Source organism: Ascaphus truei, chromosome 3 (genome assembly GCF_040206685.1).
Source record: "Ascaphus truei isolate aAscTru1 chromosome 3, aAscTru1.hap1, whole genome shotgun sequence".
NCBI classification, from domain to species: Eukaryota; Metazoa; Chordata; class Amphibia; order Anura; family Ascaphidae; genus Ascaphus; species Ascaphus truei.
In genome coordinates, this window is record NC_134485.1 from 185572733 (window position 1) to 185597267 (window position 24535).

The 24535-nt window shown below is 42.7% G+C and overlaps 1 protein-coding gene across 6 annotated transcripts in view; it reads right to left on the reverse strand.

Moving 5' to 3' along the window:
* The window catches only part of TEX14 (testis expressed 14, intercellular bridge forming factor), a 541240-nt gene that overhangs the window by 260699 nt on the left and 256006 nt on the right, over positions 1 to 24535 (reverse strand). For all 6 annotated transcript variants that reach the window (XM_075589773.1, XM_075589772.1, XM_075589771.1 and 3 more), the window contains exons 18-20: positions 18517 to 18608; positions 18099 to 18206; positions 17847 to 17946 (exon numbers count right to left, since the gene is read on the reverse strand). In XM_075589773.1, the coding sequence (XP_075445888.1) occupies positions 17847 to 17946; positions 18099 to 18206; positions 18517 to 18608 (300 nt within the window). The remainder of the gene's footprint in view (positions 1 to 17846; positions 17947 to 18098; positions 18207 to 18516; positions 18609 to 24535) is intronic.

The following is a 24535-nucleotide window of genomic DNA, read 5'->3' on the forward strand; positions in this document are numbered from 1 at the left end:
TCAAGAAGAAGTCTCTGTCGCCAGCAACATTCTTGTCTTGTCCACAAAATACATTGCCAAAACAAAGCCAATACATTGCAATTACATTCAGATATCAATTAACCCCTTAAACACCTTATCGGATAATAACCGCAAAGGTAATTAAGGGGTTAAGCCACACTGGCCCGATACCCACCCTTCACCCATGAATTTGTACAGTGGCTTCATCATGCAACTATATATACAGTATATATACAGTATATATATATATATATATATATATATATATATATATATATATATATATATATATATATATATATACATACAGAGAGAGAGATATATATTTATATACAGTATATATACACACATGATGAACCAATATACAAATAAATGTAGAAGGGTTATCAAAACCATACTGTACTACAAATAACACTTCTCCATACAGACACACTACATTACAATGAATTTCCTTTAATAATCCTAACTGATCTTACAATCTAAATCATCAAATGCCAATGAAAAACCTCACATTCCAATCAATACATTGCATTTACATTGTATAAATGCTGCATAAAATCTATGCACCATATACATTCTGCAAATGAATGTGAACAATATCATTGCAAGCCAAATACAAACACAGTACCTCCAAACAAGTAAACTATTTTAACCAATCAAGTAAACAAAAATCAATTAGCAATCATTATTTACATCCCTAAACAATTGACAGTCCATCCCGAACAATGAAACAATTAACTAATTCACGCCTGGAGCAGAACAATTTAGCATGTGAAAAAATATAAGTACCAACCAGAATACAAACTTTAAAACCATGGCTAACCCTGAACACAAGCACACAATACAATATCAACAATTACATCTATTTAATTTTAAAATACTTTAAACACACAATAAAGCATAGCAGCATAGACAAATTAATTTAAAACACATGAAAGAAAGCTTTAAAAACAACATCATTTCTTACCCTGTATGTATATATATCTCTAGACATATATACATACATACATACAGTTGCAAGAAATGATATACCACACAAAAAAAAAATACACATGTTAAAAAAGCTTTTAAAAAAATTAACAAGTTAAATAAAATACATTTCTTTAGTCCACTTACCATTACTTGGCCCCACCGACTCCCGTTGCGCACCTAACTCACGAACCAATCCACCAAGCACAGGAACCCATAAAATAATAAACCATAAAAAAATAAACATTACACTAAAAATCCAAATCAATCCACGGGTCTTCTAATTGTAATCCATCTTCATCTTTATTCTTCTTTCTTCTATCTTCTTCCGGGCGGGGTCTTCTTTCCATCTTCGGCCACGCCCTGGTCTTCTTTCTTCTCCGGAGGTCCTTCCTCCTCGGCGTCTTGCTTCAAAATGAGACGACATAGGCTTTTAAAGGCCTATGACGTCACATTTTCATCATATGGTTCCCACGGCCCTGATTGGGCCGTGAAAACCATGTGTTTTGGCCGATAAAAATAAAAATGATGACGTCACTTAAAGGCAATGAAAGCACAGCCAATCAGAATGGTTTTGCTTCAATTGCCTTTAAGATGACGTCATGAAAAGACACATGGCCGGCCTCACATGGTATGGTAGCCAATCAGAGCGTGGGAACTCCATCCCTACTCTGATTGGCTCTAGTATACCATGTGACAGAGGCTTGGGGGGAGAAAGGATGTGACGTCATTGAAAGCTTGTCACATGGTACTAGAGCCAATCAGAGCGTGGGAACTCCAGCCCTACTCTGATTGGCAGTAGTACGTCACATCCTTTTCCCCCCCAAACCTCTGTCACATGGTATACTAGAGCCAATCAGAGTAGGGATGGAGTTCCCACGCTCTAAATTGGCTACCATACCATGTGAGGCCGGCCATGTTACTTTTAATGACGTCATCTTAAAGGCAATTGAAGCAAAGCCATTCTGATTGGCTGTGCTTTCATTGCCTTTAAGTGACGTCATCATTTTTATTTTTATCGGCCAAAATACATGGTTTTCACGGCCCAATCAGGGCCGTGGGAACCATATGACGAAAATGTGACGTCATAGGCCTTTAAAAGCCTATGTCGTCTCATTTTGAAGCCAGACGCCGTGGAGGAAGGACCTCCGGCAAGAAAGAAGACCAGGGCGTGGCCGCAAATGGAAAGAAGACCCCGCCCCGCCCGGAAGAAGATAGAAGAAAGAAGAATACAGATGAAGATAAAGATGGATTACAAATAGAAGACCCGTGGATTGATTTGGATTTTTAGTTTAATGTTTATTATTTTATGTTTTTTTATTTTATGGGTTCCTGTTCATGGATTGGTTCGTGAGTAAGCTGCTCAACGGGAGTCGGTGGGGGCAAGTAATGGTAAGTGAACTAAAGAAATGTATTTTATTTAACTTGTTAATTTTTTTAAAAGCTTTTTTAACATGTGTATTTTTTTTTTGTGGTATATCATTTCTTGCCACTGTATGTATGTATGTATATATGTCTAGAGAGATATATACATACAGGGTAAGAAATGATGTTGTTTTAAAAGCTTTCTTTCATGTGTTTTAAATTAATTTGACTATGCAGCTATGCTTAAATGTGTGTTTAAAGTATTTTAAAATTAGATAGATGTAATTGTTGATATTGTATTGTGTGTTTGAGGGAGGTCAGGCTAGCCTTGGTTTTAAAGTTTGTATTCTGGTTGGTACTTATATTTTTTTCACATGCTGAATTGTTCTGCTCCAGGCGTGAATTAGTTAATTGTTTCATTGTTCGGGATGGACTGTCAGTTGTTTAAGGATGTAAATAATGATTGCTAATTGATTTTTGTTTACTTGATTGGTTAAAATAGTTTACTTGATTGGAGGTACTGAGGTACAAGCAAAATTCAAACACTTCCAAACAAGTCAACTATTTTAACCAATCAAGTAAACAAAAATCAATTAGCAATCATTATTTACATCCCTAAACAATTGACAGTCCATCCCGAACAATGAAACAATTAACTAATTCACGCCTCGAGCAGAACAATTCAGCATGTGAAAAAAATATAAGTACCAACCAGAATACAAACTTTAAAACCAAGGCTAGCCTGACCTCCCTCAAACACACAATACAATATCAACAATTACATCTATCTAATTTTAAAATACTTTAAACACACATTTAAGCATAGCTGCATAGTCAAATTAATTTAAAACACATGAAAGAAAGCTTTTAAAACAACATCATTTCTTACCCTGTATGTATATATCTGTCTAGACATATATACATACATACATACAGTGGCAAGAAATGATATACCACAAAAAAAAAATACACATGTTAAAAAAGCTTTTAAAAAAATTAACAAGTTAAATAAAATACATTTCTTTAGTTCACTTACCATTACTTGCCCCCACCGACTCCCGTTGAGCAGCTTACTCACGAACCAATCCACGAACAGGAACCCATAAAATAAAAAACCATAAAATAATAAACATTAAACTAAAAATCCAAATCAATCCACGGGTCTTCTATTTGTAATCCATCTTTATCTTCATCTGTATTCTTCTTTCTTCTATCTTCTTCCGGGCGGGGCGGGGTCTTCTTTCCATCTGCGGCCACGCCCTGGTCTCCTTTCTTGTCCGGAGGTCCTTCCTCCACGGCGTCTGGCTTCAAAATGAGACGACATAGGCTTTTAAAGGCCTATGACGTCACATTTTCGTCATATGGTTCCCACGGCCCTGATTGGGCCGTGAAAACCATGTATTTTGGCCGATAAAAATAAAAATGATGACGTCACTTAAAGGCAATGAAAGCACAGCCAATCAGAATGGCTTTGCTTCAATTGCCTTTAAGATGACGTCATGAAAAGACACATGGCCGCCCTCACATGGAATGGTAGCCAATCAGAGCGTGGGAACTCCATCCCTACTCTGATTGGCTCTAGTATACCATGTGACAGAGGCTTGGGGGGAAAAAGGATGTCGTCTCATTTTGAAGCAAGACGCCGAGGAGGAAGGACCTCCGGAGAAGAAAGAAGACCAGGGCGTGGCCGAAGATTGAAAGAAGACCCCGCCCCGCCCGGAAGATAGAAGAAAGAAGAATACAGATGAAGGTGGATTACAATTAGAAGACCCGTGGATTGATTTGGATTTTAAGTGTAATGTTTATTTTTTTGTATGGTTTATTATTTTATGGGTTCCTGTGCCTGGTGGATTGGTTCGTGAGTAAGCTGCGCAACGGGAGTCGGTGGGGCCAAGTAATGGTAAGTGAACTAAAGAAATGTATTTTATTTAACTTGTTAATTTTTTTAAAAGCTTTTTTAACATGTGTATTTTTTTTTTGTGGTATATCATTTCTTGCAACTGTATGTATGTATATATGTCTAGAGAGATATATACATACAGGGTAAGAAATTATGTTGTTTTAAAAGCTTTCTTTCATGTGTTTTAAAATAATTTGTCTATGCTGCTAAGATTTATTGTGTGTTTAAAGTATTTTAAAATTAGATAGATGTAATTGTTGATATTGTATTGTGTGCTTGTGTTCAGGGTTAGCCTTGGTTTTAAAGTTTGTATTCTGGTTGGTACTTATATTTTTTCACATGCTAAATTGTTCTGCTCCAGGCGTGAATTAGTTAATTGTTTCATTGTTCGGGATGGACTGTCAATTGTTTAAGGATGTAAATAATGATTGCTAATTGATTTTTGTTTACTTGATTGGTTAAAATAGTTTACTTGATTGGAGGTACTGTGTTTGTATTTGGCTTGCAAAGATATTGTTCAAATACATTTGCAGAATGTATATGGTGCATAGATTTTATGCATCATTTATACAATGTAAATGCAATGTATTGATTGGAATGTGAGGTTTTTCATTGGCATTTGATGATTTAGATTGTAAGATCAGTTAGGATTATTAAAGGAAATTCATTGTAATGTAGTGTGTCTGTATGAAGAAGTGTTATTTGTAGTACAGTATGGTTTTGATAACCCTTCTACATTTATTTGTATATTGGTTCATCATGTGTGTGTATATACTGTATAGAAATATATATCTCTCTCTCTCTGTATATATATATATATATATATATACTGTATATATAGTTGCATGATGAAGCCACTGTACAAATTCATGGGTGAAGGGTGGATATCCGCCAGTGTGGCTTAACCCCTTAATTACCTTTGCGGTTATTATCCGATAAGGTGTTTAAGGGGTTAATTGATATCTGAATGTAATTGCAATGTATTGGCTTTGTTTTGGCAATGTATTTTGTGGACAAGACAAGAATGTTGCTGGCGACAGAGACTTCTTCTTGATGAAGTCAGTAGCACTTTATTATTTATTTGAATATGCTAGTTAATGTTTTTAATAATGGGCAATTAATCTATTATCCATATCTGGATAACAGTTATTTTGCACATTATTGTACTGTAGGTGTTGGGGGGGGGGGGGGGGGGGGTGTATGTATTGAATGTATAGGCCAGGTTTATTTTTTTACATTCAGGGTTTGTTACGTGGTTCCGCGTGAGACCTCTGGAGACCACCTGTGGTTTTCTCGGGTATCTCACGGGTATCAGGCTGGTGGTTCCACGGGTGACACATGCGGGGATGAAGCGGTGGCCTCACAACTGTGGGGGCACCGCAGACCCGTAGTCTGCGGGGATGAAGCTGTGTGGTCCTACTTCTGTGGGGGCACCGCCGACCCGTAGGTGCGGAGATGAAGATGTGTGGTCCCACTTCTGTGGGGGCACCGCGGACCCATAGTGAGCACCCGTGAGTTCCCCAGACCCCCGTGGGAACCACCCGAGGCCCCGCAGACACCCGTGGGTCTGAACCGGGGCTCCCAGACATCCTTGGGCCTACCGTGGGGACCCAATTGTGGCCCACTGTGACCCAAGGAGACCACCTGGGGGCCATGGTGCTGGCGGGACCCACCAGCAGGCCTCCAGAACCTGTTTGAAAAGGGCTGCTGGTACCCTGTAGGTCTGTCAGGTGCCCCGCCAGCCTACCGGGGACTCGCGTGGGGCTGCGTTATGAACCCTGTTTGTAAAAGGATAAATCTTGTATTTATGGGGGGGCACAGGGGGTGGGTAATGTATTTAATAAATATAATGATGTTTATTGTGGGTCACTGTATTGTTTTTATTGTGGGTACTGGGGATGGGGGGGGTTCACCAACGGTATGTGGGTAGGCCTCCCTTGTGGGTAGTGGGTGAGGGGGGTTAGGCCTCACGGGGTGAGGGGTTAGTGTGGGAGGGTATGTAGGCGTCCCGAGTGGTGGGTGAGGGTGGGTTAACCCCTTAATGACTGTAGCGGTTAATAACCGCTATGGTGATTAAGGGGTTAGGGGACATTACTTTGGATGTTTTAATTTTTGTGTCTGTTTTGCAGAAGCGGAGGGGCCATGGCCAGGATGGGGGGGGGGGTAACGGTATGTGGGTAGTGGGTGAGGGTGGTTAGACCTCACAGTATGCACATCGGGTCCCCCCCCCTCCCCACATTTACATAAACTGCACTCACAGCAACACAGGCAGGGAGATTTAACAGACACATTAGGGGGAGGGGGCTTTACACAGATCACAGTCAAGGAGGTGGGGTTATAACCCACTCCCCCTCCCCACATTTACATAAACTGCACTCACAGCAACACAGGCAGGGAGATTTAACAGACACATTAGGGGGAGGGGGCTTTATACAGATTACACTCAAGGCAGGGAGATTTAACAGAAACATTAGGGGGAGGGGGCTTTACACAGATTACACTCAAGGCAGGCAGATTTAACAGAAACATTAGGGGGAGGGGGCCTTACACAGATTACACTCAAGGCAGGGAGATACAGGGGATGTACTGTACTGTATGTTGTTTATTGCAATGCTGCAATGTGTGTACAGTATAATGTTTTTTTACAATTAGATAGATGTAATCCTTGGTATTGTAAGGGTTAGCCTTGGTTTTAAATTTTGTATTCTGGTTGGTACTTATATATTGATTTTTGTTTACTTAATTGGTTAAAATAGTTTACTTGTTTGGAGGTTCAGTATTTGTATTGTGCTTGCAATGATATTGTTCACATTCATTTGCAGAATGTATATGGTGCATAGATTTTATGCATCATAAATACAATGTAAATGCAATGTATTGATTGGAATGTGAGGTTTTTCATTGGCATTTGATGATTTAGATTTTAAGATCAGTTAGGATTATTAAAGGAAATTCATTTTAATGTAGTGTGCCTGTATGGAGAAGTGTTATTTGTAGTACAGTATGATTTTGATAACCCTTCTACATTTATTTGTATACTGGTTCATCATGTGTGTGTATATACTGTATATATATATATGCAAATATAGCTGTATGCTCATCTGGGATGGGATAGGCTAAACCATAATACTGAGTTAAGTTATGGTGAGTAAAAAAAGTGACAAAAACCCTCCACAGGAAAGCAAATATGCAAATATAGCTGAATGCTCATCTGCATGTCTTAGGCAGGTCTGCAACCCCGCCTTTCCCCATTATCACCCAGCATACAGCACTTCCACTGCAGCAAGGAATTCTGGGAAATGACATGCAAATGAGCACACAGTGTCACTTTTTGCCTCAATAACCATTTTTAACATGGTTCCCTATAGGCTTAAGCTTGCTGCATGGTCACAGCTTTGAGCACAGCCAGGGTTAAGGTGAATACCCAGAACACCCACAGACAGCTGTTTCGACCTTGATGGGTCTCATCAGTGTGGGGTTGATTTTACTGGGAATGCAAGAGAGGCAACTCAGTATTATGGTTTAGCCTATCCCATAGCCTCTCTTGCATTCCCAGTAAAATCAACCCCACACTGATGAGACCCATCAAGGTCGAAACAGCTGTCTGTGGGTGGTTTTCTGGGTATGCACCTTAACCCTGGCTGTGCTCAAAGCTGTGACCATGCAGCAAGCTTAAGCCTATAGGGAACAATGTTAAAAATGGTTATTGAGGCAAAAAGTGACACTGTGTGCTCATTTGCATGTCATTTCCCAGAATCCCTTGCTGCAGTGGAAGTGCTGTATGCTGGGTGATAATGGGGAAAGGCGGGGTTGCAGACCTGCCTAAGACATGCAGATGAGCATACAGCTATATTTGCATATTTGCTTTCCTGTGGAGGGTTTTTGTCACTTTTTTTACTCACCATAACTTAACTCAGTATTATATATATATATATATATATATATATATATATATATATATATATATATATATATATATATATATATATATATATATATATATAGACATATGGAGACCAGGGGATCCTGATAGCCAAAAAGAGACAGCACACTGCAGGTATGGTATCAAAAAAGTGTATTCAGTAACACAAGGCGGCCACTAAAAAAATACACTTTTTTGATACCATATCTGCAGTGTGCTGTCTCTTTTTGGCTATCAGGATCCCCTGGTCTCCATATGTCTACATACTCTCTATGGGACAAGCATCTGCCTCCTGCAACAAAACCGTGAGTGCTAATCTCCATACCTGACTATATATATATATATATATATATATATATATATAGGGATTGTTGTTATATATATATATATACATACATATATATTTATTTATATTCATGTATTTATTTATTTAGATTTATTTATTAATTGTGGGGCTGCTGTGCGTGAATTTTTTTTATTGTGGGTAGCGGGGGTGGGTGAAGGGGGTATTTGGCCCTTGGTGTGAGTTTAGGACTTGCGGGGGGGTTGCGGGTGCACTTAACCCCTTCACGACCGTAGCAGTTAATACCGCTACGGTTGTGAAGGGGTTAAGTGCACCCGCTACCCCCCCGCAAGCCCTAAACAACCACCTTTGGGGCTAATACCCCCTTCACCCACCCCCGCTACCCACAATAAAAGAAATTCACACACAGCAGCAGCACAATTAATAAATAAATCTAAATAAATAAATACATGAATATAAATAAATTTAAAATACATTTTTATTCATAGTGTAGATGTGCATGGGGTCTCCGGAGCTGAACCACTGTGGTTTTAGGTCCGGGGACCCTCTGCTTCCCGAGATACAGGCCCCTTTATGGGGTGCCGGTATCCCTCTGCTTTGTTTACATGCCGCGGTCACGTGATCAGGACCTTAAATGCAGAGGGATACCGGCACCTCATAAAGGGGTCTGTATCTCGGGGAGCAGGGGGTCCCCGGACCTGAAACCAACGCGGTTCAGCTCCGGAGACCCCCTGCACATCTACACTATGAATAAAAATGTATTTTAAATGTATTTATTTATATTCATGTATTTATTTATTTATTTTTTGGATGGCTGCTGTGTGTGAATTTTTTTTATTGTGGGTAGCGGGGGTGGGTGAAGGGGGTATTAGCCCCAACGATGGTTGTTTAGGGCTTGCGGGGGGGTAGCGGGAGGGACTAACCCCTTCATGACCGTAGCGGTATTAACTGCTACGGCCGTGAAGGGGTTAAGTGCACCGGCAACCCCCCCGCAAGTCCTAAACTCACACCGAGGGCCAAACACCCCCTTCACCCACCCCCGCTACCCACAATAAAGTGGGCACGGTGGGTTAACCCCTTCATTGCCTTAGCGGCTATCAGCTATGGTAATGAAGCAGCATTTCTGTATTTTAATAATATTGTGCAGGAGCTTTGATTTGTGGCTCAGGGAACCCCCTGCTCACTGTACAATATTATTAAAAATACAGTCATGCTGCTTCGTTAACGTAACACATAGCCGCAAAGGTAAGGAATGAGTGTTTATTTATATATGTGTTTTATTCATACTGTAGATGTGCAGGGGGTCTCCGGAGCTGAACCGCTGTGGTTTTAGGTCCAGGGACCCCCTGCTTCCCGAGATACAGGCCCCTTTATGGGGTGCCGGTATCCCTCTGCTTTGTTTACATGCCGCGGTCACGTGATCGGGACCTTTAAATGCAGAGGGATACCGGCACCTCATAAAGGGGGCTGTATCTCGGGAAGCAGGGGGTCCCCGGACCTGAAACCAACGCGGTTCAGCTCCGGAGACCCCCTGCACATCTACACTATGAATAAAAATGTATTTTAAATAATTTTTAATGTGCCGATGTTTGCGCAGAGAGAGCAGCGGATCTCTCTCTGCTGCAAACACATCTCGCCAGGGGACGGCCTATAGTATCATTGATGTGCATATACAGTACTGTATGTGTACAGTACTGTATGTTAGGGGTTATAGGGGTTGTTGTTATACAGTATATATATATATATATATATATACATATTGTGACAAACAGCTTACTCCGGGGCTCCGCTGCTTGTCCGGGACGGTTAGAACACGGTCTTTTGGGGTAGGTTAAATGAGGAGGCGTCACGTACTGTTCCTTTAAACAGGCTGTGCCTGGTTTATTCAGTCCCAGGCACTGAGACTGCCACAGTGCATACAACAAAACACATCAAAACAAAAGCTGCTCACCTGAGCGATAACTTAACTTAGATTTCCCTAACTCAGGGTGGAAGTGGCTTTTCCACTTTCCAACAACAAAACAAGGTACTTTTGCAGAGTTAGCCAAATGAATAGAACAATTGAACCTGTGTGGGGAAGGGGCTTCTCCCCACTGTGTTCAGCAGCCTTCCAGGCTCTGGAGAAGAGACAAGAGCAAACAGGAAATCAGTCTTACATACCTGATTTCTAATTAGCATGACAGGTGACAGAAATCCCTCAGTTCCAGCGCTTGCCCAAAACTGTGGGATGGAGTGCATGTATTATAAGGCTGCACTCCCAGGCCAGACAGGATAGAAACTGTTCAGTATCCTGGGAGCCCTATATATGGAATTTATTACCATCCCCTGGTTTCTGTCACATATCCTCCCCCCCAGCTCAGACCCTGAGGGATGAGCGACCATGGATATTAGGGAGTGCATCCTTGACAACCCGTCAGCATTGCCATGTTTGTGCCCTGACCTGTGTTCCACAGAAAATTTAAAGGGTTGTAGGCTTAGGAACCACCTGGTCACTCTAGCATTCTTTTCCCTGTTTTGACACATCCAGGTAAGGGGTGCATGATCTGTGACCAACCGGAATTTTCTCCCCAACAGGTAGTATTTGAGCGTCTCTACAGCCCACTTTATTGCGAGACACTCTTTCTCTACTATGGAGTAATTTTTCTCCTGGGGATTTAGTTTCCTACTTAAATAAAGGATGGGGTGTTCCTCACCTTGAGACTCCTGGGAGAGTACCGCCCCCAGCCCTACCTCAGATGCGTCGGTTTGGACTACGAACTCTTTGGAGAAGTCAGGTGTGACCAACACTGGTTGGGCACAGAGAGCTTCTTTCAGGCTTCTAAAGGCCTGTTCGGTTTCGGGGGACCACTTTACCATAAGTGGTCCTCTTGCTTTTGTGAGGTCGGTTAGTGGGGTTGCCTTAGTCGCAAAATTGGGAATAAACCTTCTATAGTACCCAATTAACCCCAAAAAGGTCCTTACTTGTTTTTTTGTAACTGGCCTTGGCCAACCTTGTATCGCCTCCACTTTGAGTGTTTGGGGTTTGAGTAAACCTCTGCCAATAGAATACCCCAGATACTTGGCCTCCTCCAGACCAATGGTGCATTTAGCGGGGTTAGCAGTTAGTCCAGCAGACCGAACTGCGTCGAGCACAGCTTGGACCTTTGGAAGGTGGGATTGCCAATCTTCACTATGGATTACCACATCATCCAGGTAGGCAGCAGCATACCGAGCATGTGGTTTTAAAATTTTATCCATCATTCTTTGGAATGTGGCGGGAGCTCCATGTAAGCCAAAAGGCAGCACCCTATACTGAAAGAGGCCGTCTGGGGTTGAGAAGGCTGTCTTTTCTTTTGCCCTTTCTGTGAGGGGAACCTGCCAGTACCCTTTTGTTAGGTCTAGGGTTGTGAGATATCGGGCTTTACCCAGTCTCTCTACAAGTTCATCTACCCTGGGCATAGGGTAAGTATCAAATTTTGACACCGCGTTTAGTTTCCGGTAGTCATTACAAAACCTTGTTGTACCATCTGGCTTTGGGACTAAGACTATAGGGCTGTTCCACCCACTTTGGGATTCCTCAATTACGCCTAGTTTTAGCATTTTTTTAACCTCTAAACTTATAGCCTCTCTTTTATTTCCTCTGGGATTCGGTACGGTTTAAGGTTAACTCGGACCCCCGGTTCAGAGACTAGGTCATGTTCAATTACGCTAGTTCTACCTGGCTGTGTAGAGAAGATTTCTTTGTTTCTGCTCACTAAATTCTGAACCTCTTGTTTCTGATGAACGGACAGGGTTTCAGCTATGCTAACCTCTGGGTCAGTTTCTTGACTCTCTGACGGACCTGGGGTTACTAGGGTTGACAAGACTTCTCTATCTTTCCAGGGCTTGAGTAGGTTTATATGGTAAATTTGCTCAGGTTTCCTCCTACCTGGCTGTCTTACCTTATAATTTACTTCTCCCACTCTTTCCAAGACCTCATATGGCCCATGCCATTTAGCAAGGAATTTACTTTCCACGGTGGGAACCAGAACTAGTACCCTATCACCTGGAAAAAAAATTCTGACCCTAGCACCCTTATTATACGTATTCCTCTGTGCTTCTTGAGCTTTCTCCATGTGTTCCCTCACTATGGGTAGGACTGCAGCAATGCGGTCCTGCATCTGGGCAACATGCTCTATTACACTTCTGTAAGGGGTAACCTCGTGTTCCCAAGTCTCTTTGGCTATATCCAGTAAGCCCCTTGGGTGTCGGCCATACAATAGTTCAAACGGGGAGAAGCCTGTGGATGATTGGGGAACTTCCCTAATGGCAAATAACAGGTACGGTAACAAACAATCCCAGTTTTTCCCATCTTTATCGACCGCCCGCCGTAACATGCTCTTTAAGGTTTTATTGAACCTTTCCACTAAACCATCTGTTTGTGGATGATAGACTGAGGTTCTGAGGTGCTTGATTTTTAGGAGTTTACATAACTCTTTTGTTACTTGGGACATAAACGGTGTTCCCTGGTCAGATAGAATCTCTTTAGGAATTCCAACCCGGGAAAACAGAACTACTAACTCTTTTGCTATGTTTTTGGCAGAGGTGCTACGTGGGGGAACTGCCTCCGGATATCGGGTGGCATAATCTAATATTACCAATATATGCTGATGTCCCCTAGCAGACTTTATTAGGGGTCCTACTAGATCCATAGCAATCCGGTCAAATGGTACCTCTATTATGGGAAGGGGTACCAATGGGCTGCGGTACGCCTTGAACGGGGCGGTGATCTGACATGCTGGGCATGAGGAACAATAATTCGTAATTTCTGCCAGAACCCCAGGCCAATAGAAGCTTCGGAGAACCTTTTCTTTTGTCTTTTCCACCCCTAGGTGTCCCCCCAATGGATGACTATGTGCGAGGTGTAACACTACATTACGGAATGTCCGTGGTACCAACAATTGTTTAGTTGTAACTGATTTTCTTTTATCAACCCGATATACTAGGTCGTTCTCTACCTCGAAGTAGGGGTAAGCAAGCGACCTATCTGGTTGGCCAAGAGTACTATTCAGGTCCCGTATATTTCCCCTTGCTACCTCTAATGTGGGGTCCTCCCACTGGGCCTTCTTAAAACTCCCAGGACTGACCTCTAGGTCAGCGAGGGTCTTATCCGGTTCTGGGGTGGTAAGTGTCTGATCAACATCCTGATTTGGGGTATTCCCTACCAAAGTAGTGATGGGGAAGGGAATTTTACAGCACTCCTCCTTTTCCCCCTTCTTATTTGGGCCCTCGTCAACCTCCATTTCTGAAAACGGGAAAGGATTTATTTCTTCTAATACTTCGTTATGGTCCGCTATTGAACTCTGGGCGCTATTCTGAGCGGGGGACCACATTTTTAGAAAATGGGGAAAGTCGGTCCCTATTAACACATCATGTGCCAGTTTGGGTACAATACCCACCTTGAAATCTAAAGAACCAAACTCTGTTTCAAAAAAAACATCAACAGTGGAATATTCATGATTATCCCCATGTATACAACAAATTGCCATTCTTTGTGAACTGTTTCCCTGTTTCTTCTTAATGGGCAAGAGGTATTCGGACACTAGTGTGACCATGCTCCCAGAGTCCAGAAGTGCCCGAACCCTCCTACCATTAACCTTTACAGATGCCCACAGATGGTTATTCAAGGGGTCCTCTGGGCTAGGGCGCATACATTGGGACAACAGCGAATAAGGTTCCACGCTGTTGCATTGCATGGGCTCATCATTTAGTGGGCAGATTTTTGCTGTGTGGCCCCTCTCATGACAATTTACACATTTAGGTACATAGTCTGTGTCCCACTTAGAGCCTTTTCCCGGCTCCCCATGTTGGCTATTGCCCTTAGTGTGCGAACCACTGTTGCTGGTGCTGCGTGAAGGTGGTCGCCGCTCTTCAGCTCCCCTTAACCCCGGTACCCTTTTACCGTCTCTGGAAGAGTCCTGGAACCTCGGGTAGTGGGGTTGCTCCACGACTGTGGGTTGCGGGTGCTCTCCTGCTGCATTGTACCTTTCTACGAGGGCCACAAGCTCATCCGCATTGTGGGGGTCACTCCGACTGACCCAATGGCGTAAGGCAGAGGGAAGTTTCCTCAAGAACTGGTCCATGACCAACCGTTCCACGATGTGGCTTGCTGAGTTGATCTCGGGTTGTAGCCACTTCCGGGCGAGGTGGATGAGGTCATACATCTGGCTTCGGGTGGCTTTATCCATCGTGAAGGACCATGCGTGAAACCTTTGGGCGCGAACAGCCGTGGTTACGCCGAGGCGGGCGAGGATCTCGAACTTCAATTTTGCATAGACGTTAGCTTCGGCTGGCTCTAGATCAAAGTAAGCCTTCTGGGGTTCGCCGCTTAGGAAGGGTGCGATTAGACCAGCCCACTCAGCTTCTGGCCATCCCTCTCTCTGTGCCGTGCGTTCAAACGTGAGAAGATAGGCTTCCACATCATCCGAGGGTCCCATCTTCTGAAGGTAGTGGCTTGCCCTGGTCATTTTCGGAACTGGGGCTGCCGCTGCCAGTGGAAGGTTACTGATAGTCCCCCTCAGGATCTCGAGTTCCTGCTGTAAGCCCTGAGCGAACCGCTGTTGCTCCTCTCTCAGCAAGCGGTTTGTCTCTTGCTGGTTTGCATTCGCCTGTTGCAGGGCTTCATTCGCGTCTTTCTGGACAGCGACATTGCGTACCAGCGCACTCACCACGTCTTCCATCTTGTTTGGAGAGAGAGAAAAATTTTTTTTTTTTTTTTTTTTTTTTTAAAGTTCTTTAACCCCCAGACCTTTTAGTGTTCTGCCCGCATTCTCCACCATATGTGACAAACAGCTTACTCCGGGGCTCCGCTGCTTGTCCGGGACGGTTAGAACACGGTCTTTTGGGGTAGGTTAAATGAGGAGGCGTCACGTACTGTTCCTTTAAACAGGCTGTGCCTGGTTTATTCAGTCCCAGGCACTGAGACTGCCACAGTGCATACAATAAAACACATCAAAACAAAAGCTGCTCACCTGAGCGATAACTTAACTTAGATTTCCCTAACTCAGGGTGGAAGTGGCTTTTCCACTTTCCAACAACAAAACAAGGTACTTTTGCAGAGTTAGCCAAATGAATAGAACAATTGAACCTGTGTGGGGAAGGGGCTTCTCCCCACTGTGTTCAGCAGCCTTCCAGGCTCTGGAGAAGAGACAAGAGCAAACAGGAAATCAGTCTTACATACCTGATTTCTAATTAGCATGACAGGTGACAGAAATCCCTCAGTTCCAGCGCTTGCCCAAAACTGTGGGATGGAGTGCATGTATTATAAGGCTGCACTCCCAGGCCAGACAGGATAGAAACTGTTCAGTATCCTGGGAGCCCTATATATGGAATTTATTACCATCCCCTGGTTTCTGTCACAATATATATATATGTATATATATATATATATATATATATATATATATATAATATATATATATATATATATATATATATATATATATATATATATATATACTGCATTACAATTCATGAATTTATGCCATCTGGCGGACACGCGAAGCATTGCAGCCTATTAAATCCTGAACCATTATCAATTAACACATCAACCGCGCGTCAGCCGGGCATGACCCCTGGCTGGGAACGCGGCATGCTCCGGGTGAACAGCGTCGCATTCCAGGAACAAGCCAGGGACAAACCGGTGATTTGTTAGAATAAAGTGTGCCGTAACAGTAGTTCAAAGTTCTAATAGCTGTCCTGGAGAAATGCAGATTAGTTATAGGTTGTGATATCTTTAAACGGATCAACATACAAGTTTTTTGCAGATGAAATTAAAGCCGCAGTTCCTCTGTATGATTCTTTCTTTTTAACAGGATCGGAAGCAGGGGATCCCCCAAGCTGAAACAAGATACTTTCAGCTCTAGGAAGTCCCTGGTTCCCTAGATATTTACCAATGAATATAACATGTTCCTGTCTCCTCCATTGGAAAGAAGTTGTGGTTTAAATCTCCCACGTCATGTGGGCCATTAGGAAGCCATAGTATCAACCGTTGTGGCTTCCTATTGGACTGAGTGACGCAGGGGATTTAAATACCAGCAAGTACAGGTGCTGTCTTCCTACTAGATAGTGGTATTGGGAGCACAAATCACTTCTTTGTTGTTGAATAACTACAGCAGTGAGTTGATGAATGGAGATAGCTGCTCGTGCGAAAGTGTACTGTAGATACGTAAGACATACAAGTGTATATATGTACTCTAAAACCTACCTCAAAATAAATTAGGGAGAAATGCCCGCTGAAAAAGGAACACACCTAAGGTACATTGGGAGATATGCTAATGACTATGCAAAGTATATTTAAATAAGCTGCACTTCCTAAAATATTTGAAGGGGATACTGGTGTCAGACCCAACAAGACCAGAACCCCCAACCTCTCCTACTCAAGGCAACAGTTTTAGCATTGAACTAAACCAGATGCTGGAGAATGCTATTGTCACAGCATACTTTTGTGCTTTACTACCCACACCTGTACCCATCTCCCCCTAGCTAAAAGCACACCATTTCCACTTCCTTGTTGCCATTTCAATGTTCCTTGTGCACAAAAAGGAGCACACCTGATATACCCGAGAGATATGTGACAGTGGATTTTCCTAGCATCTAGTTTACTTCAATGCTAGAGCTGCTGCCCTGAGGTTATAGGATCTGGTCCTGTTGGATCTGACACCATAAATATTTCAGGAGACATAGGCATTTCTCCCTAATTTATTTGCAGCTGGTTTTAGGGGACATATATACAACTGGAACTCCTAATTCACCATCATGATGCAAAAAACGTATTTCAGGCACTAGAGGGAACTCACAATTCCAATCTCGCCTCCTTTAGGTGGCAAGAAAAACAAATGCAAGTTGGTTGAAGTAATTTAGCCTTTTGCCCTGTTTGGAGCTACTAGACTACAGCTAGTTTGAAAAAAAATGCAAGTTTGATCATTCAGCCTGAATTTGCACAGCCAGTTCCAATACCAACTAGGCTGAAGCAAGAGTCCCTTGTTTGTATTTCTTATACAAAAAGTAATGCTAACAAGTGTTACCAGCAGAAATATGTTATTGAACCCCGTTTACACAAAACAGGGGTCTATTTACTTAAGTCTCCTGGTGGCTGCAAATCTGGGGCAAAAGAAGTTCAAAGAACAGCACCGAATTTATCAAGGAAAAATAGTCCAGTTGAAAGCAATTTGAGATTTTCTTTTGATAAATCTGTTGCAGTTCTGTCACTGATTTTGTCCCAGTTTTGAAGCCGGGAAACTTTGGTAAATAACCCCTTGTGCATTTGTTCTTTTTAGTATTGATCTGATTCTCTGAAGAGGGTAAGTATGATGAAAACCTACAATTATTTGTCTTTGAAATGACTTGATTGCCTTAGCATTGCTTACCTGGGCCAGCCTCTTCCATGGTGGCACTGCATATTGGAGAGCCTATTTTGGGCATGCACACGTCTTGTGTTACGCCTGTCTCCTCACTTGAATTCAACCTCTGAAACAAGACACAGAATTAACCAATTACACAGTAGAATGCAGAAATATTCTGATTGTTCAAGACTTTGTTTAATGAATGACTTAAGGTCAAACAAAGCTTATGGTTATCTGAATAGGCACCCACAGAACAAAGAAGAACAAAACTCTTACCTCCATCTCTGAGTTCTGAGCACTTGAGCAGTGGGAGAGTTCGAGATCTGCAGTAAAAAACTCGTCCACGGAGCAATCCTTTGACAAATTCAATTCTATGCAATGGTCCTGCCAGACGTGAAGAAAAAAATAACCAATACCAAAAAGTAGTCAAAGTAATAAACTCAAGGAGATACTTTTAACCTTGTTGTTGCTGTTGTGGCTGCCATTTTGAACTGAAGGGGCATACCGGAGAGAAGCTCTTACTGATTGAGTATACTCCGAAGCGGCCAATCGATCGATCCCCCGCTATTCAGAATAGATTGAATCAGTCCCTCAGTGAACTATTATTGCTTAAGGAACAGGAAACATAGTATCAAGTATCAATGGAAGAATACCATTATACTGTATCTAACTTTAAATGAGAACTCATACTTACTCTGCAGGGGTTTCTGACTGCTGCCAATGACTTCTCAGAGTCTTCTGTTTGGTTTCTTGAATCAGTTTGTTCAGGGGATTGGCATCTTTTACCTAATGAGTACAGGAAGGGACTTGCAACCAGTTTTACAGTGTGCTACAACAAAATAGTACATGGCTATACTGTAAATCTGATGATGGCTTGTCATAACAGCAGGGCTAATTCTACTATTTGGTATTAATTGGGAGAATACTGAGAAAGTGGCTCAAGGCAAAACAAGGTGTTATTGTCAAGTCTTTGAATTTGCAGAGATTGATTAAAAAAATCTGCATTTTTATTAGTCATCACTCAGAATAAATGGATAGTTCATGTTCACGTTCAATAATGTCCTGATAATGTACTGTAAGCATTTGCAAAACGTCTCATTTGCATACACCAGAGAGTGAAATTATTTCAAAACATAACTACGCCTGGGAATGCTAAACAGCCAATTTGCCAAAGCACAGAGTTATTGGGGAACACATCGGAATTGAGATATTATGGGGAATTTTTCATTGCTTTTTAAGTGACTTTATGTTCTGGTTCCAGTTCTCAGTGAGTGGGTGGAGGTCCCATGGAAAAACGTGGTAATGGGGGAAAAGTTAATTTAACATTTTCCCATATGTTTTCCTTCCATAGCTCAAAAAAGGTTAATAAACATTATAATGTAATGCTATACTGCTGCGCCAGCCTTTATTTTAAAACTTCTCGGGGGCGTAGTGGTTGCATCTTCTGAATTCCACGCGCAATAAATTGGGTATCCCCGCATTCATGCCGCATTTGCGCCGCCCAGCACCTGCGGCTGATTCGCGTTGATCTCTTTAATTATAATGGTTCGGATTTAATTGGGGGCAATTCTTCGCGTATCCGCCAGGTGGCAGATATTCATGAATTGTAATGAATTCTAATGTGCTAAAGTAATGTGTCTACTTGCAGGTGTTTAAAAAAAACAAAAAAAAAACACAGTGATCCATTGTGAATTGACCTTGTTACTGAAGAAGTTACAATATTGTATCAATTTAGGCGTTTCATAATAAAAACTCAATGCACAGTGTCTTTTTTACATAACTGTACTGGATTTCTCCTGTCCTGCAATGAGTACACCGCAGTACGTGTGCAAAAAGCCCGACATAATGTACGCTTATTTAATATGGTCCGCAATTAATGCAGCAGATAAGATGGCCACAGTTGGTCAAATTAATCAATATTTTATCTCAAATTATGACTTTGACAAATTTTCACCAGATGCTCGTGTGTGGAAGCGTGCAATAAGGAAAAAGTTATGTATCGATCCGTGTTTTTCTCGTATTGCTCCTGCACACGGAGTTAGAGGAGGGTATTGGTGTGTTGCCAGATTTTTCCAGTATCTTTGATCATGGAGACTTCAAAAGGCGAAAGGTCATGGTAAAACCAACTAAGATTCGTCAGTCCCAGGTCAGCAATGGAACAGCGCCAGCACCGGCTTACAATAACGGTTCGACCGTCGGTGAAAACCTGGTGACAGGCAACCCTTGCTATCTGTCCCCGCCAGGATACCTGCAGCCTGAGCAAGATTTCACGTACAGATACCAGCAAGCTTGCATGTACCAAAAAGATTTCCAGCTTCATCAGCTGTCAACTACTGCACCGACACACTTTATTCGAGCAAATACCCGGTATGTACCTGGCAGATACCTGGAATGCGCCACTCCTAACCTCTGGCAAGCCCCGTTGCATTTGCCTTCCCAGCCTGGGTTCATGCCTGGCTGATGGGCGGCTGATCTGTTAAATGATAATGATTAGGATTTAATAGGCTGCAATGCTTCACGTGTCTACCAGATGGCATAAATTCATGAATTGTAATGCAGTATATATATATGTACTGTGCAGTATTGCAGCCAGCGGGAATAAAATGCTTCAATCCCTGCCGGAAAATAACTCAATGCACTCGGGCAGAAAACAGTCACAAACCTCAATACACCCGGGTATACCCGAATTCGTGGGACTAGCCGAGCTCGAATAAAGTGTGTCGCCAGTGTACAGGTGTAGCAGGCCCGCTGTCACCTGTCAACTATGTGTATAATCAAGAATATGGGACTGGCAGTGGTTCGGCGCCAACCGATTGGCAAAGTCTATAATGAAAGAAAAAACCTGCAGTTCAAGCTGCCGTATTTTATTCTTTTTGAAAAATATCAATACATTATGCACACAGACAAGCGATTAGTTACTGCAGATCGGTCCGTTCTCCTGTAATCAATCGCTTTGCTTATGGTTATTTAGTTCTATTATTTTATTCACAATTCTAGAAAATGTAGTCCAGCAATATGATTGCAGGAGCAGCTTCTACAGTAGATACTGAACAATTGGTGGACAGCTAGGCGCATGCGCGTACTGTATGTCTCATTGGAACCTTGCTGAAACACATATGCGTGTCATCACAATTAGGCGCATGTGTGTATGTGAACAAGAGACCCCCCCCCCCCCCCACCCCCGAGAAAATTATTGTGGCCTTCTTGAGGGGGCTGATTGATTTTAACCAACCATTATGTGAAATGTTATACAGTACTTGCTGTATGTTTTTGAGACACTGAAATTTTTATAAAAGGTTGCAGAAAGCAACAATGAAACAATTTAAAAAATATTCTACTTTTTTTTATTTTTTTGAAGTTAAAACATTCTGTTATAAATTTTGAACAACAGAACAGCAATAACGGAAACATATAATATACGGTACCAGTAATAATATTATTTTTCCTCAGAAAAAAAAACGTTTTCATCAAGCGGAGAACGGCAAATGGAGGGATATCGATGGATAATAACGCTTTTTTGAAACGTTGCTTGCGCATTGATGAATCTGATTTAAAATACCAAGTACTGGAGGCAACAATTTAGTGACAGTGCAATTTTTATTGATTAGGATAGAATAACTGTGAGCTTTATAGAAAACCTTAAACACTATGCTGCTGTTTTCATATTCAATACTTTTTTTACAGTACATACTGTACTGTATAAAAAAACAAAAATAAAAATGTATAATCTTTTATTCTATACAGTATGTATTTATTCTACAGTATATGTATTGTATATGTATTGTTTTAATACTGTTTTGATTTAATGTGAATGCGTACAGTACACTGTATGTCTCAAGGAACCTTGTTGAAACGCATACAGTATGCAGAATGTGTATTAGAAAGATAAAATTTGTATTATTCATGATTATTTGTATTTTTCATCCTGATAAAATAAAATAAAAATTCTTTAAATTCCCGGTCATCATTGATCATCTCTTTCTTTTTCTTTAAACTTTAATTAAATTCACTTTGAATGTGTGGGGGGGTTCTTCAAGAAGGGGTTGGGTTTGTGTGTCAAGTAGTTAGGGGTGGGCTCCACTAGTTGCCAAGAAGGGCTTATCAGATTAACATATTAAATATTAAATTTGGGAATGTGTGGATAAACATTTCTATTCACGATGTAAAGCTTTGTGTGTGAAGTGGTGTGTGTGTGTGGGGGGGGGGGGGGTGGGTTTGAAGGTGCTAGTTACCACCGGCCCTTAAACTTGAAATGCTCTTGGTGTGCGTGGATGAGTCATTCGAGAAGGGATTATCACACGTGCACATGCGTTACCGTAAACAAAGCCTCAAAGATTTTAATGAATGGCTTCGGGGTTGGGGGTGGATGGAGGAGTCATTCTCGCCAATACAAATAAATACAAATGAATGGTTTGGGAGAGGTGTCGATAAGAAGTAGAAATATGCATTTCAACAAGGTTACAATGAGACATACACGCATGCGCAGAAATGTGATGACACGCTCGGGATAGCGTACGATAGAAAACCGATCAAAAAAAGAGTACATTTCTAAACGGTTGGAAAACAGAGCGCGGCTGGCCGCGGGTTTCAGAGCGGTTCGGCGTATGTCGCTTTAAAATAAAGGCTGGCGCAGCTATATATATATATATATAAAAATATATATATACACAGGCGACACGTTTTATCCGAGCACGGCTAGCACCGCAAGCCGGGGGATGCCCCGGCATGCTAACCGCGCTCCCTCAGCGTGCCGCGTATCACTGATGCGCGGTCACGCGTCATCGGGTGCCTGCGCCCCCTGCACGCGCGTCCAGGGCTCCCCGAGGGAGCCCTGGTGTCCCGCGATGTGGGGGACGGCGGCAGGGGGTTCCGGGGGACCCGGCGGACCCGGCAGCGGGAGGAAGAAAGCCCCGATCGGAGGGCGCTCCTCCGCTGCTTCGGCGCGCGCCCGGCACCCTCCGGCGCGCGCCAGGTTACTGCTGCGGCCGAGAACGGGCAAATGCTCGAATAAACTCGGCCGCAGCAGTATATATATATATATATATATTGTGACAAACAGCTTACTCCGGGGCTCCGCCGTTTGTCCGGGACTGTTAGAACACGGTCTTTTAGGGTAGGTTAAATGATGAGGCGTCACGTACTGTTCCTTTAAACAGGTTATGCCTGGTTTATTCAGTCCCAGGCACTGAGACTGCCACAGTGCATACAACAGAAACACATCAAAACAAAAAGCTGCTCACCTGAGCGATAACTTAACTTAGATTTTCCCTAACTCAGGGTGGAAGTGGCTTTTCCACTTCCAACAACAAAACAAGGTACTTTTCAGTTTTAGACAAAAAGGAACAGAAACATTTAACCTGTTTGGGGAGAGGCTTTTCCCCTCTCTGCTTCCAGCAGCCTTCCTGTCTCCCGGCTCTTGGGGAGAGGGCAGAGGAAACAGGAAACCAGTCTTACATACCTGATTTCTAATTAGCATGACATGTGACAGAAATCAGGCAGCAGACAAACTCTGGTCTGGATCTCTCATCCCTCAGTTCCAACGCTTGCCCAACTGTGGGATGGAGTGCATGTATTATAAGGCTGCACTCCCAGGCCAAACAGGATAGAAACTGTTCAGTATCCTGGGAGCCCTATATATGGAATTTATTACCATCCCTTGGTTTCTGTCACATATCCTCCCCCCCAGCTCAGACCTCGAGGGATGAGCGACCGTGGATATTAGGGAGTGCATCCTTGACAACCCGTCAGCATTGCCATGTTTGTGCCCTGACCTGTGTTCCACAGAAAATTTAAAGGGTTGTAGGCTTAGGAACCACCTGGTCACTCTAGCATTCTTTTCTCTGTTTTGACACATCCAGGTAAGGGGTGCATGATCTGTGACCAACCGGAATTTTCTCCCCAACAGGTAGTATTTGAGCGTCTCTACAGCCCACTTTATTGCGAGACACTCTTTCTCGACTATGGAGTAATTTTTCTCCTGGGGATTTTGTTTCCTACTTAAATAAAGGATGGGGTGCTCCTCACCTTGAGACTCCTGGGAGAGTACCGCCCCCAGCCCTACCTCAGATGCGTCGGTTTGGACTACGAACTCTTTGGAGAAGTCAGGTGTGACCAACACTGGTTGGGCACAGAGAGCTTCTTTCAGGCTTCTAAAGGCCTGTTCGGTTTCGGGGGACCACTTTACCATTAGCGGTCCTCTTGCTTTTGTGAGGTCGGTTAGTGGGGTTGCCTTAGTTGCAAAATTGGGAATAAACCTTCTATAGTACCCAATTAACCCCAAAAAGGTCCTTACTTGTTTTTTTGTAACTGGCCTTGGCCAATTTTGTATCGCCTCTACTTTGAGTGTTTGGGGTTTGAGTAAACCTCTGCTAATAGAATACCCCAGATACTTGGCCTCCTCCAGACCAATAGTGCATTTAGCGGGGTTAGCAGTTAGTCCAGCAGACCGAACTGCGTCGAGCACAGCTTGGACCTTTGGAAGGTGGGATTGCCAATCTTCACTATGGATTACCACATCATCCAGGTAGGCGACAGCATACCGAGCATGTGGTTTTAACATTTTATCCATCATTCTTTGGAATGTGGCGGGAGCTCCATGTAAGCCAAAAGGCAGCACCCTATACTGAAAGAGGCCTTCTGGGGTTGAGAAGGCTGTCTTTTCTTTTGCCCTTTCTGTGAGGGGAACCTGCCAGTACCCTTTTGTTACAGTAGGT